Source organism: Pogona vitticeps, chromosome 5, assembly GCF_051106095.1.
Source record: "Pogona vitticeps strain Pit_001003342236 chromosome 5, PviZW2.1, whole genome shotgun sequence".
Classification (NCBI taxonomy): domain Eukaryota; kingdom Metazoa; phylum Chordata; class Lepidosauria; order Squamata; family Agamidae; genus Pogona; species Pogona vitticeps.
Window position 1 is genome coordinate 17080001 of NC_135787.1, and position 13990 is coordinate 17093990.

Sequence of the window (13990 nt, forward strand, 5' to 3'; positions counted from 1 at the left end):
AGCTAGAAAAACTTCCAAGTTCTCGAGAACTTGAGATGCTAGAAAAATGAGAAAGGGGCAAACACAGACATTTGGCTAAGTGCTTTAAGCCAAGGAGATCCTGTATTTGAACTCATTCCCAAGATGGAATGTTGAAGGGGTGATGAGTCAGAGCATCCTGCAAGTATCATAGGACATCTGACAAGGCCCACTGGGAAGAAGAGAATATGGAGATTCTCCTCTGGAAGCACAAATAATTAATAGGGATATAGACAGAATAAAGTCCCTAATAGAAGCACTTTTTCTTTTCTTTTCTTTTCTTTTCTTTTCTTTTCTTTTCTTTTCTTTTCTTTTCTTTTCTTTCTTTCTTTCTTTCTTTCTTTCTTTCTTTCTTTCTTTCTTTCTTTCTTTCTTTCTTTCTTTCTTTTTTTTTTCTTTCTTCTTTTGATTACTCAGCTCATCATCCAGCTTCCATTTCTGCCACTAACAGGATTCAAAATAGAAGATAAAGGCACGTTATCTGTCACTGCAAGACCTTCTTTCCGCATTGTCCAAAATGATTAAATAACCCTCTCCAGTAAAACAAACAAACCCTGTATACCACGATGTGCAATAAAAATCAAAACAATAGCCCTTCCAGGAACAAACATATTTATCACTAAAGCTAAAAACGTATTTGAATATAGTGTGTGAGACTGGAGGCAGATGTAATAAGATTGCACAGCCTCTTCAAAACTGCAGCATTATGGGTAACTTTAATGCAAAATGACAAAAGCCTTGGACTCATGGTATAATAATCATGATAACTCTGTCTACCTCTCACTTTGAAACGATTTAATCTTTGGAAGGTCAAGCTGGGTTAATTTTCAAAGACCAAAAGTAAGGGTTTCCAACACGCACGGTGGTCAGTATAACAGAGAAGATAAAAGCCTTTGGAACTGCAAGGTTGTGTGATCAGTGTTGAATGGCCCTCTCTCCTTCCAAAAGGTCAAAGATTTTTGGTGTTACAATTGACTATGTGCCAGCAAGACTTGCACTTAGAGCTAATGCAGCTCTAAAGTGAGGAGAGTGAGGGTTTTTTTAAAAAACAAAAATCTGAAAAGTAATTGCTTGAGCTATGATCCTATTTGCCACTGACAGAATCCTTCATGATAAGCTCATTGACCTTTCATTCATAAGCACAATTCCCTACAGCACAAACTTTGTATACACTCCACTTCCAAGCCTACCACTTCATAGTTCATTAGCAGAAAACTGACTGCCCACTGTCAAGTACATCTGCTGGTGTGGTCTGTTGTCTTTGGTGAGATATCTTTCTTAGTACCACCCTCGCTGGGTGTTTTTAAGAGTCAATTAAAAACTTGGCTCTTTAGGCATGCCTTCCCTCCTGCCAATTCTTGATTGTAGTTCCTTGCTTTTGTTGTTTATTCTCCCATCTTGATCATATTACTATTATTATTGTAGATTGTAATTGTTGTTTTATTTGTTTGTGCACAATATGTCGTGAGTGTTACATACAGCACTGATGTTACCTGTCTGTCATGGGTTTGGAGGGAAAGTTCCATCCTATGGGGAGTGGAAGGCGGGACATCAGGAGGAGGGGCTGTACTGTATAAATATGTGGAGCGTGTGTGGTGAGAGAGAGATGCTGAGAGACACTGGGTTGTGACGAAGCAGCAGCTGGGAAGAAGAAGCTGTTGTGGGAGTCTGTGTGTCAGACAGGGTACTACTGTGTGTCAGAGTACCAACCTGATAGGTTCAGGTGTCTGTTGGTTAGCCAGAACTGATAGGTTCAGGGTCTGTGCTTTAAGTTAAGGGTTCTGTGTGAACCAAACTGTGTGTATGTATGAGTGAGAATAAGCCACGTTACTTTATTTATTTACCTGATTGTTTATTTTTCCCTGTGTGTATTTAAAATAAACCTTATTCTTTTTATTGTTTAAAAATCCATCCCTGGTCTGTGTGACTTCTTAAAGGGAATGGTTGGTGGCAGCTTAGTGTAACTGTGTGACAGATCCCAGTAGGTCTGGGTTTGTCACATTGATTGGTGTCCAGCGTGTGGGATACGACTGGTCCAGTTGTCCAGCGGTCCAGCAAAGCCTTGGCAAGTGTGCCCAGAGCAAGGGGGGTCTAGTCAGGGACAGTCTGAGGCGCGTAGGTAATCTTCTAGGTGTACCTCACGGGGAGGTGCGCTAGTAGAAGAACGTGCCAACTGGGGAGACTTAGATTAAGGTGCTCTGAGGCAGCCTAGTTTTGGCGGGAAAAAGCTGAGGAAAAACTGCGTAGTAACAGTGAGCTAGCTTGCCAGCTGAGAGGCCCAGCAGAGGGGGGTAGGCTCTGACTCGATACTGTTGCAAGTTAGTGCTGAAGAACAGCAGCAATCTCTAGGGAGAGCTGGTTCTGAGGCAAAAAGGAAAAAAGTGGTCGTTTTATTTTGAGGCTTGACTTTTTAAAGCAGCCTGTTCTGAGGGGGGATTATGCCCTTGACTCGAAGCCAGATGGCAGAAATGAGTGAAGTGAAAGACCCCCAGATTGACCAAGGTTCTGAGGATGAATTTGGCTCAGTGCAAGGTGACAGCACAGTAGAGCAGAACCCAGAACTTAGAAAATTGCTCATAGCCCAACAGCATGAACTGAGGATGAGGCAATTTGAAATGGAGGAAAGGGAAAGAGAAGAAAGGGAAAGGGAGAAACAGCGGCAATTTGAATTAGAGAGAGAGAGAATGGAGAGGGAGGAAAGATTAGAGAGAGAGAAAATTGCTCTGGAAAAAGAAAGGATGGCGTATGAGTTAAGAAAATTGGAAATGATGAACCAGAACAATAATAACAATAGGGATTCTGAGGGAGGCCAACTGTCTAAAGCTGACCTGAAGAAATTCCCTGTGTACCACAAGGGAGATTGTCCTGAGGTGTTCTTTTCCTTAGTGGAAAGAGCGTTTGTGGACTTCTCAGTGAGGGAAACTGAGAAGATGACCATCATGCGGTCTTTAATCAGTGGTAGCCTGGCTGAGGTTTATGCCGAGATGCCTGAGGAACTGATGAAAGATTTTGCAGAGTTTAAAAAACTGGTGTTTGCCAGACATGGGATAAATGCAGAGCAGCTGAGACAAAGATTCAGGTCCCTCACAAAAAAACCAGAACAGACTTTTACCCAAGTGGGGGCCCAATTGGTGAGGCTGCTTGAGAAATGGCTATCGCAGGAGGGAACAGAGACCTATGAGCAGCTTAAAGATTTGATAGCGCTGGAGCAGTTCTATTCAGTCCTGCATGGGGAATTGAAATTCCAGGTGAGGGAAAGGAAACCGAGGTCTGTGGCAGAAGCCTCAGAGATCGCAGATTTTATTTCCCAAATAAGAAAGCCCTTGGGTGAGGGGAAATCTGTAGGTAAACCCAAAGAAACCTACAGCAAGTACTCTCAGGGACCAGGGAAAAGCCAGCAAGGGGGAGGGGCCCATGGTGAAGGGAAGCCCTCAGACATGAAACTAAGACCTCAGGTTTTGGAGGGAAAACCAAAACAAGATGAGAGAGAATCAAAATACACCAGAAAATGTTATTTCTGTCAGGGAAAGGGTCATCTAATCTCAGAGTGTGAGAAATTAAAGCAGCTAAAAGGAATGGTGCCTCAGGAGTCTAGTGGAACCAAGCCAAAAGCTGTGTTCTGTGTCCAGAAAGAGCAAGGCTCAGTCTCACTGAGGGAGCCTGTTGCCATGGCTACTCAGTCTGGAACAGCTACCGCTGCTGATCAGGCTGAGGAAAATGGTCCTCTTGTGGAGGTAAAGCGCTGCTTGCTGATAAAAACAGATTCTCAGTTGTTTGAGACAGCAGGGGTGGACGTAGGAATACTTGACCGTCAGTATAGGGGGCTGCGGGACACTTGTTCCCAGGTAACCCTGTGCCATCCAGATATCATCCCTAGGGAGTTTATAATCCCAAATGAGAGCATGAAGGTGGCAGGGATTGAGGGGCAGGTAATCTCTCTGCCAGTAGCAGAGGTACCTGTCAACTTTCAAGGCTGGAGGGGAGTTTGGAGGCTAGCGATTTCATCGACTCTGCCAGCAGCCGTGCTCGTGGGAAATGACCTGGCTGAACATGTGAAAAGGGTGCTAGTGATTACACGTTCACAAGCCACCACGGGGACAGTTCAGGGGGGTAATGATGAGCCAGAGACGGAAGCAGAGGGGAGTTCAGAAGCTGTGGTGGAAACCTTAACCACAGACAGCAGATTTGGACAGGAGCAAAAGGCAGACGCCACTCTCCAAAAGTGTTTTGAACAGGTGACTGACGCCCAGCTAACACCTGAAACCCCAGTGAGATTTCTGGAGCAAAAGGGGATTTTATATAGAGAGACCCTGAGGAATGTCTCAAAAGGGGGAGATGGGATCAGAAGTCAGCTGGTGGTACCTGAAAAGTATCGCCCCATGATCTTACAAAGGGGTCACTCTGACATGTCTGCTGCACACTTAGGGGTGAAAGGGCCCCTTGATTTGATCAAGCAAGATTGGGAGCAGATCACCCAGGATGACCCACTAGACGTTGTGACATACATAGACACCTTGATGAATGACCTAAGGAGAAATCTAGAGCTGGCAGCAGAAAACCTGCAAGCTCAGAAGGTCAGACAGAAAACATGGTATGACCACAAAGCTAGAGAGAGGCACTTTGACCCAGGGGAGGAAGTGCTTTGGCTTAGGCCCTGCAGAGAGAATAAACTGCAGCTCAAATGGGCAGGACCATATAGGGTCATTTCCAAGATGTCAGACCTGAACTACCTAATAGAGCAGGAGGAGAACCAAGCAAGGAGGGTGGTTCATGTGAATGCCCTAAAACCCTACTACAGAGGGGAACAGAGGGTTTTATTCGCGATAAAAGCAGCTGAGAGTGAGGAAGCTGAATTACCCTTCTGGGAGGGTAGAGGGGAAGTAAAATACAACCCAGAGGAGGTAAAGATCAGTCCTGCACTCACCCAAGATCAGCAGCAAGAACTAAAAATGCTGCTTAGTAAATATCAACAGGTGTTTTCCAACAAGCCGGGGATAGTGAAGGGAGTGATGCATCGGATCCACACAGGGGATGCACCCCCGCAGGCAGTATCCCCATACCGAGTAACGGGACCCTACAGGGACAAGGTGCGGAAGGAGCTGGACGAAATGCTGAGGGAGAACATAATCGTCCCCTCTTCTAGTCCTTGGTCCTCTCCGATAGTCCTTGTGGACAAGCCTGATGGGAGCATTAGGTTTTGTGTTGATTACAGGAAATTAAACCGTGTAACCACTCCTGATGCCTACCCAATGCCCAGGCTAGACAACCTGATTGAAACCATAGGGGGTTGTCGGTTCATCTCATCATTGGACCTGGTAAAGGGATATTGGCAATTAAGAATTGATCCCAGGGATCAAGAAAAGACTGCCTTTTGCAGCCCTTTTGGTCTCTATGAGTTTCGAGTCCTGAGCTTTGGTCTCAGAAATGCACCAGCCACATTCCAAAGGCTGATGGACCAGACCTTGGCAGGGCTCAATGACTTTACAGTGGCCTACATTGACGACATAGGGATCTTCAGTAATACCTGGGAAGATCACCTGATACACCTGGAGTTAGTGCTGCAGAGGTTAAGTGCAGCAGGGCTAACAGTAAAGGCCAGCAAGTGTCAGCTGGGTAGCCCAGAAATAAAATACTTGGGTCACATGGTAGGGGGAGGAATGATAAAACCCCTGGAGGCCAAAATAGAAGCTGTTCGTGATTGGCCCAGACCCAACACCAAGAAAAAAATCAAATCATTTCTTGGGTTGGTGGGCTACTACAGAAAGTTCATCCCGAGGTTTAGCGAGATTGCGGCTCCGCTGACCGATCTGACGAGGAAGACGGCTGATGACCGCATCCCGTGGACCAGCGACTGTAAGGAGGCGTTAATCAACTATCCTGTCCTGCGTGCTCCAGACTTCGACCGGGAGTTCATCATCTACACCGATGCGTCTAACAGCGGGGTAGGAGCAGTTCTGTGCCAGGAGGATGAGAATGGTGACCAGCATCCGGTGTCCTACCTGAGTAGGAAACTTCAAAAAGGTGAGAGACATTTGGCAACCGTGGAGAAGGAGTGTTTGGCCATAGTCTACGCGATCCAGAAGGCCAAGCCTTACATCTGGGGAAGACATTTTGTTCTGTGTACTGACCATTCACCATTGCAATGGTTAAAGACAATGAAAACCCACAATAGCAAACTTATGAGGTGGGCTTTAAACTTGCAAGACTATGACTTTGAAGTGAAGGTGGTCAGAGGGTCAGTGAACTGTGTTGCTGACGCCTTATCAAGAAGACCTGAGGAATGAAGACGGCGAAAGAAACATGGACTATATGTATATAATGATGACAAAAAGTAAAATGTACCTGTTTTGAATTGGTTTGTATGAATAAAGGTAAATTGATGTAATGTATATGGTAAATGTTTAAATGCCTATTTGTTATGGTTAACTTAGAGTGTAAGGTTAAGTAAGTATAATATGGTATGTATAACTGTTTTGTGTATTTTATACAGGTTGTTTTTTTGGTGAAAAGCACGTTAGCTTTCCCCCTACAAAACAACTTATAAAGAGGGGAGGTGTTACATACAGCACTGATGTTACCTGTCTGTCATGGGTTTGGAGGGAAAGTTCCATCCTATGGGGAGTGGAAGGCGGGACATCAGGAGGAGGGGCTGTACTGTATAAATATGTGGAGCGTGTGTGGTGAGAGAGAGATGCTGAGAGACACTGGGTTGTGACGAAGCAGCAGCTGGGAAGAAGAAGCTGTTGTGGGAGTCTGTGTGTCAGACAGGGTACTACTGTGTGTCAGAGTACCAACCTGATAGGTTCAGGTGTCTGTTGGTTAGCCAGAACTGATAGGTTCAGGGTCTGTGCTTTAAGTTAAGGGTTCTGTGTGAACCAAACTGTGTGTATGTATGAGTGAGAATAAGCCACGTTACTTTATTTATTTACCTGATTGTTTATTTTTCCCTGTGTGTATTTAAAATAAACCTTATTCTTTTTATTGTTTAAAAATCCATCCCTGGTCTGTGTGACTTCTTAAAGGGAATGGTTGGTGGCAGCTTAGTGTAACTGTGTGACAGATCCCAGTAGGTCTGGGTTTGTCACATTGATAAGGGCAGGATATACCGTATTTTTCGCTCCATAAGACGCACCTTTCCATAAGACGCACCAATTTTTAAGGAGAAGAAAACAGGAAAATATAATCTGTTTTCTTCGCTCCATAAGACGCACAGACTTTCCACCCCACGTTTTGTGGGGGGAAAGTGCGTCCTATGGTGCGAAAAATACGGTAAATCCAATAATAAATAAAATTAATACAAATTAGTAGCTATGCTTGCTTGCTTGCTTGCTTATTCCACCTTTCTCCTTAAAAAGAACCCAAGGCATCTCACCTCTTTAAAAATACAATATGTACAAACTAAAAAGAGCAGTTATACAAATACTTTAAAAGAATTAAACAAGTATGCATGCTTATGGGTTGTTTCCTCAATAAGACATTACACTTTTCTAGAAACATCACATCACCTGTGCTCATTTCTTCAGACTGTTATGTACACTGCCTGAGACCCATTATAAATGAACACAAATATATAAATATGATTGTTGTTATTATGAAACGTGTGTATTTGAATTTTTGGAGCTGTAGTCCAATGCCACAAATCTGTAAGCCTCCGTCGCTATTGATGATGACACGATGACTATTATGGCAGCATTCTATAAGAAATGAAATTAAAGCCAGTCCTAATTACCAGCTTTTAATAAAGAATACTAGCAGTTGGCTCTCATAGAAAAATACCCTTTTGTATTTTCAACAACACAGGGCTTCCATCATGTAAGGGATGTGGTCGATCAGCTCTCCTAAGAGATGCTTGACCATTTGGACAGACAGTAATTAGAAGCCTGTGCTCCCTCATTAAGCTGGGCCGAGTCCTGATAACCTCAGCCAAGGGCTGCCCCCAAACTTCTGCTTACAAGTCTGCCCTAAAAAGATACTTCAGCAACCTTAGAAAATTCCAAAAAAGAAAAACACATGAGCTATGTAGTCTTTAGACTCACTGTGCTCAACAGGATAGGACTCAGTAGCTTAAATGTGGCCAATTTTCCCCCTCAGGGTAATACTAAGACAGCTATACTGTTCAAGAGGCCGATTGATTTTTATAATTATTATTTTATTAAAAAAAGATATAAAGATTTACAAAATAAAGTCAGTTTAATGTATAAGCAAGCATATTACCATTGTCAAGGCTTGATACAAAACAGAAATGAAGCAATAATTCTCTTCAAATACAAAAACACTAAAAATCCTAAAAAATCTCTAAAAAGCTATTATCTAATCTAAAAAGAGGCATAAAGCTAGGGCTATAGTCAGCTCTGTCATGAGGGCTGAGAGAGATTTCAACTTGTAGAGCAGGATGGGTGGCAAATTGTTCCCACCCCATCCCCCACCTTGAAGAACTCCTCCAAGGACATGGCATTGGATCAACACAGCAATGGAAAGGGAGTCCTCGGGAACCCCTCTGTACCTGCTGCTCACCTTGACAAATGCCGTTGTGCTCATTCTTTTTTGTGGTTCCTGGACAATCATGGCCCCAATACAAAAAGTCACCGTAGGAGACCAGTAATTAATTAATTAATTAATTAATTAATTAATTAATTAATTAATTAATTAATTAATTAAACTTATTTAGACATAGTCTACTCTGGGCGGCTCACAAAACACAGAGTAAAAACAATTAATATATAATGACAATTTGCAACATTTACACAATAGATAATAGTTAAAAACAGAGGAAGGGAAGAGGTAAGTTAAGTAATGCCCAGAGGGAAGGCCTATCTATATAACCAGGTCTTGAGTTGGTTTTTAAAAATGCCTAGCAAAGGAGCCAAAGAGATCTTGGGGGGGGGGGGAGTTTGTTCCAGAGACTGGGAGCCACTGCCGAGAAGGCCCGGTGTCTTGTTTTTTTCTTTCCGGGCCTCCCTCGGCGTTAGGCTCCTCAGTCGCCCCTCCTGGCTAGATCGGGTGTGATCTAGATTTACTGGCTAGATCAGTAAATGGAGCTACCTGGAATCAAACAAACCACTGCACTGGCCATTGAACTGTCTACAACAGCTCTGAGCCCTCCCCCATCCTGGGTCCTCAGAGCAATACAGAAGGCAAATGACTGCTAACAATAACCCCTGGCTTGCTCTGATGACCGTCTCAGAGCATGCCTCAGGTTGGCTAGACACTCTGAACAGCTATATTGGTCAACAGAAGTAGTAGGTGCAACTCTTTAGGAGACTAGCTAGGCTGGTCCTGAGATGAGTCAGACATTATGCAGAAGGCTGGTCCTTCTCAGAGTCAGACATTATGCAAGAGGTGTCCTAGGATATTGCTGAGAACTTGCACTGCTCTAGCTTGAGTGAAGGTGAGGAGAATTAACGTGCTCAGGGCAGACAGAGAAACATAGCTAAGAGGTCCTAATACACTGGTGAATTGACTTAAGATAAAATCAGAAAGCTATCAGCACTATATTTGAATTTTCACCATGTTAATTTTGTTATAGTTAATCTGAGTGGATGTACAAGAAATCAGCCTTTATGGATATTAACTGAAAATTTTGCATTTTTAATGTCTCTCATGCCTTTTTTGCATATAACAACATTGCCATTTATATATATTTAGTCCTTGCAAAAGAATATGCAAGTGTTATAACTTCAGTCAACATCTCCAGTAGAACAGAGTAAAAGTTCAGTTTTGATACTTTTGTGTGGGCTGAGGGGCATTCTCTCTGTGAATAACAGGAAGAATGAAATTTGATTGGAAATGAGTCTGTCAAATTTAATTTTTTGTAAATTGACCAGCTCTGGCACAAAATTACGTGTCATCTTTTCTCATTATAACTAATTAAAACCTAATTTTGTCACGTGCTCTCAATATATCTTTCTTGTGTTGTAAATTATTCATCACTTTGGCTCTGAATCTTGGATTATACATGTGCTTCATTCAGAAACAGTGCCAGAGCTGTTTTTTAAATATATATTCTTAGCACTGTGGATAGGTAAAACAGAAATAACTAAAAGTTGCTGCTGTTCACCCATACCATTTGACCTTACAGCTCCTTCATCTATGGTCATCTAACAGTCAAACCTAATATCTTCCAGCACAGATTTGGCGGGGGGACCTGCAAGAAGGCCTGTAATTCTTATAGTACCATTTTTTAACCTCTTACCATTTGGGATAGATAATTTTTACGAACCCAGGGCCCATTTTCTTCATCAGGATCTTCTAGATACAGCAGAGATCACCCAGCTTTGACAGGGGAGGGGAGAGGAAAGGAGGAAAAACCTATAAAAATGAAACCTGAAGGGCTTGCAAATTTTCTTCTAGGTTTTAAAATTTATTTTAGGGTGTTATGCATAGGCAGCAATGTGGCCTATTTAAATGATCAATCATCACTCACGGAGGTTCTCAATAGCTGCAATACATTATTTTTGTCAGAAATAAAGAGGGCTGCAATGGAGATGAGACCCGAAAAAATGATCTGGGGGGGGCACATGTGGCCCCAAGGACACACTTTGCTCATCCCTCTTATAGAAGAAGGGGGAGCATGATGATTTAATGCTTTTTCATACAGATACATGTTAGAATTTTTGTGTACCCCATTCTGAAGCCCCAGCATGCAGAATAAGTAGACATCATATTTTCGTAAATATTTCCCAATGTTCAAAAACCTCTTCATAAACAAAACAAAACAAAAACAAAAACAAATCCTGTTCCTTAGCACTAGAGTAGACATACTGAATTAATGGGAGGATTTGATGAGTCATCCCCTCCATACATAGAATCATAGAATTATAGAATAATGGAGTTGGAAGGGGCCTATAAGGCCATCAAGTCCTTGGTCAATGTAGGAATACAAATCAAAGGATATCTGCCAGGTGGTTGTCTAAATTTCTCTTGAATGCCTACAGTGTTGGAACACTCACCACCCCTCAAAGTAATTGGTTCCATTGCTGTATTCCTCGAACAGTTAGGAAGTTTTTCCTGATATTCAACCAAAATCTGACTTCCTGTAACTTGAGCCCATTGTTGCATGTTACATTCTGTTGGTTCAAACAAGAGTACTGTAGCTATGCTAAAGTAAATCATAGTTACAGTAGGCTCATTTAATCTATGTCTTTTAATCATAACATGATTCTAGCCAAGGGAAGAAGAAATTGCAAATCACTGTCACCAACGAGCACGCTGCAGTTCCTCATCCTTGTGTTAATAGAAAAGATGAGCAAATATTTGCAGCTTTAATTTTGATGCTATGAGGATCTGCCATGGGATGGAAAAAGCAAATTTGTATTCTACAGTTGTTATATAGTTTTACAGTACACGAATATGTCACTGTTTATAATGCTCTAATGCCGTAGGTATTCATGAGAAAATTGGAGAACCATCTGTCAGTTCTCCTTTGATTTAGATTCCTGTACTGAACAGAGGATGGACTCCATGGCCTTATGTTGTTGTTTAGTCGTTAAGTCGTGTCCGACTCTTCATGACCCCATGGACCAGAGCACGCCAGGCCCTCCTGTCTCCCACTGCTTCCCGGAGTTGGGTCAAATTCATGTTGGCCTTAGAGGCCCCTTCTAACTCCATTATTCTTTGATTCTAAGATTCTACAAGAAGGCATCACTGGATGTAGAGGAAAGGTGTAGCTACAGCAATTTTGATTTTGAGGGAACCTCAGCAAACTGTGTAAGTGCACAAATCACTTCCAGCCATGCTGGAGTGCAGCCCAACTTATATATCTATTTGTCTACGCCATCACTGTCATAGAAGTGACTCAGGAGGACAAGCCATGATTCCTCGCATGGAAGGGAAACTAACTGTAAGAACTGGCCCTGAGGCGCCAAGAGATGAAATGTCAAGAGATAAGAAAGATGCTCTTAGATCAGAGTGCCTGCTATCTGGGCAGTCTACATGAATAAAGATAGAACAACGCTTAAACTTCCTGGTTTCCAGATCGTACTTCTGTGCTTGGCAAACTAATCTTGTACTTTGTCAGACTCATTCGAGGTAACACCTGAGAGATTTAAAATGAGACTTCTGCTAGCTGGGAAGCGTGCAGTTCTTTGCCTGCCTCTCACCAGGTGGTCTGGGCCTTTCTCTCCCCCCACCTCCCTTTCCTGCTGGATCACTGCAGGTGTTTGGAGCCTTTCTACCTTGCTGGAGCTGATTAGCAGAGCAGTGAAACATCGGGAGGAGTGAATGAAATAAATCACAGGGAACAAAGAGAAGTGTTTCTGCTTCCCGGAACAATATGAATACTGGCAGAGTTCTATTTGCAAATGATAGATTAGAGGATAATGATAGAATTACTTTGTTTTATAGCTGCTTTTGAACAGAAGAACAATCAGAACAGCAAAGGTTAGAATGACAAATAGCAATGACTTGTTTTACTTATTATAAGCAAAGAAGTTGGTGTCTTTTTTTTTGTTTTAAACAGGGCTAATCATGTCTTGAGTTTGTGCCTGTGCATGATTTTGATTACATTACCACGCCTGCTTGTGTAACATGAAGTATAACTTCCTCTATGCAAAGTGCATGACTATTTTAAAAATAACTGCTTTCCTTAATATACATGGTGGTTGTTTATGCCTTGCTTTTCCTCATTAACTCGCTGGCCTAAAGCTTTCCAGTGGAGGATTAGTCCTTCCTTTCTTATTTCATCCTGAGGAGATTGATTGTGCAGCTGTGTTGTTGCTGATGACTGGTTAGTTTGTTTTGCTACCCATTCATCCCCCCCCACTCCCCTTGCACATATAGGCAGGATTAACAGGAGAATCACTTATGATTCACTTTGGTCATACAAAAACTCCAATTTAAGCCTTATGTGTGAATATAATGCACCCCTCTTAAAAGACTTCAGAACCTTGAAAAGTTATCTTATGGGGTTTACAATTCCCAGAAAACCCCCCAATTAATGTGCCTGCTGCCCAAGTTTTTTCAATAATTCTGGGAATTTGGGTCCAAAAAAACACTACAGTGGTGCCCCGTATAGCGAGGTTAATCCGTTCCGGATTAACCTTCGCTATACGAAAACATCGCTGTGCGGGTAAGGAAAGCCTATTGGAACGCATTAAACTTAGTTTAATGCGTTCCAATAAGCTTTGAAACTTACCCCTCCAGCGATGTTTTCGCGTCCGGCGGCCATTTTGGAGCCGCCGATCAGCTGATCGGCGGCTCCAAAATGGCCGCCGGATGACCCGAAATGGCCCCTATCAGTGTTTTCGCGCCCTCCCCTTGCTTACGGAGGTCGCAAAAACGCTGCAGGGGGGCATTTCGGGCCATCCGCGGCCATTTTGGAGCCGCCGATCAGCTGTTCGGCGGCTCCAAAATGGCCGCCGGACGCCCCAATCGTCGCAAAGTGAGTGCGGCGATTGGGGCTGATCCATATAGCGATCCCCAAAAAGGGATCGCTATACGGATTCTTCGTTAAACGGTGCGCTCGTTAAGCGAGGCACCACTGTAGTTGTTTCAGTTTTGGATTGAAGTGGCTGTGGTCCAAAAAGGTTCAATGTGGGAGAATGTATCTGAGGAGGCCTGGAAAAAATGGTTTTGGCTTCATCTTTTGAATCTCCTCTCCTTCTTTCCCTTATGCGTGTGTCCTTATGTGCAATCTGTTTGCTGTCTACTTTCTAAAACTTTTAGGTGCTAAGTAAAACAGTGGGGTTAACCCCAACGAGAGGGAACTCACTGAAATTGAGAGACGTTGTGGGCAATGGGTTGACTTTAATAAAAGGTGATAATTGATTTAAGAATCAGTGAGGTGTAGTGGATAGAGTGAGGGAGCAGGACTCAAGAGGCCTTGGTTCAAGGTCCCTCTCAGCCATGGAAGCTCATGGAGGTGGCGGGGTGGGGCTTGGAAAACCACTCTTTAAATATTTCATATAAATTGAAAATCTGATTAGGGTCACCATAAATCAGATGCAACTTGATAGCACATTAGGTGCACACAGAC

At 43.0% G+C, this 13990-nt stretch overlaps 2 protein-coding genes across 6 annotated transcripts in view; both read left to right on the forward strand.

Annotated features, from left to right (window-relative positions):
* LOC144589588 (uncharacterized) overlaps positions 1–7012 on the forward strand; it is a 500689-nt gene extending 493677 nt beyond the window's left edge. The window contains exon 2 of the mRNA XM_078394563.1: positions 1488–7012. Within this exon, the coding sequence (XP_078250689.1) occupies positions 2457–6302 (3846 nt within the window). The 5' untranslated portion in view covers positions 1488–2456 and the 3' untranslated portion in view covers positions 6303–7012. The remainder of the gene's footprint in view (positions 1–1487) is intronic.
* Positions 1–13990, forward strand: part of GRID2 (glutamate ionotropic receptor delta type subunit 2) — a 963252-nt gene that overhangs the window by 422948 nt on the left and 526314 nt on the right. The window lies entirely within an intron of this gene.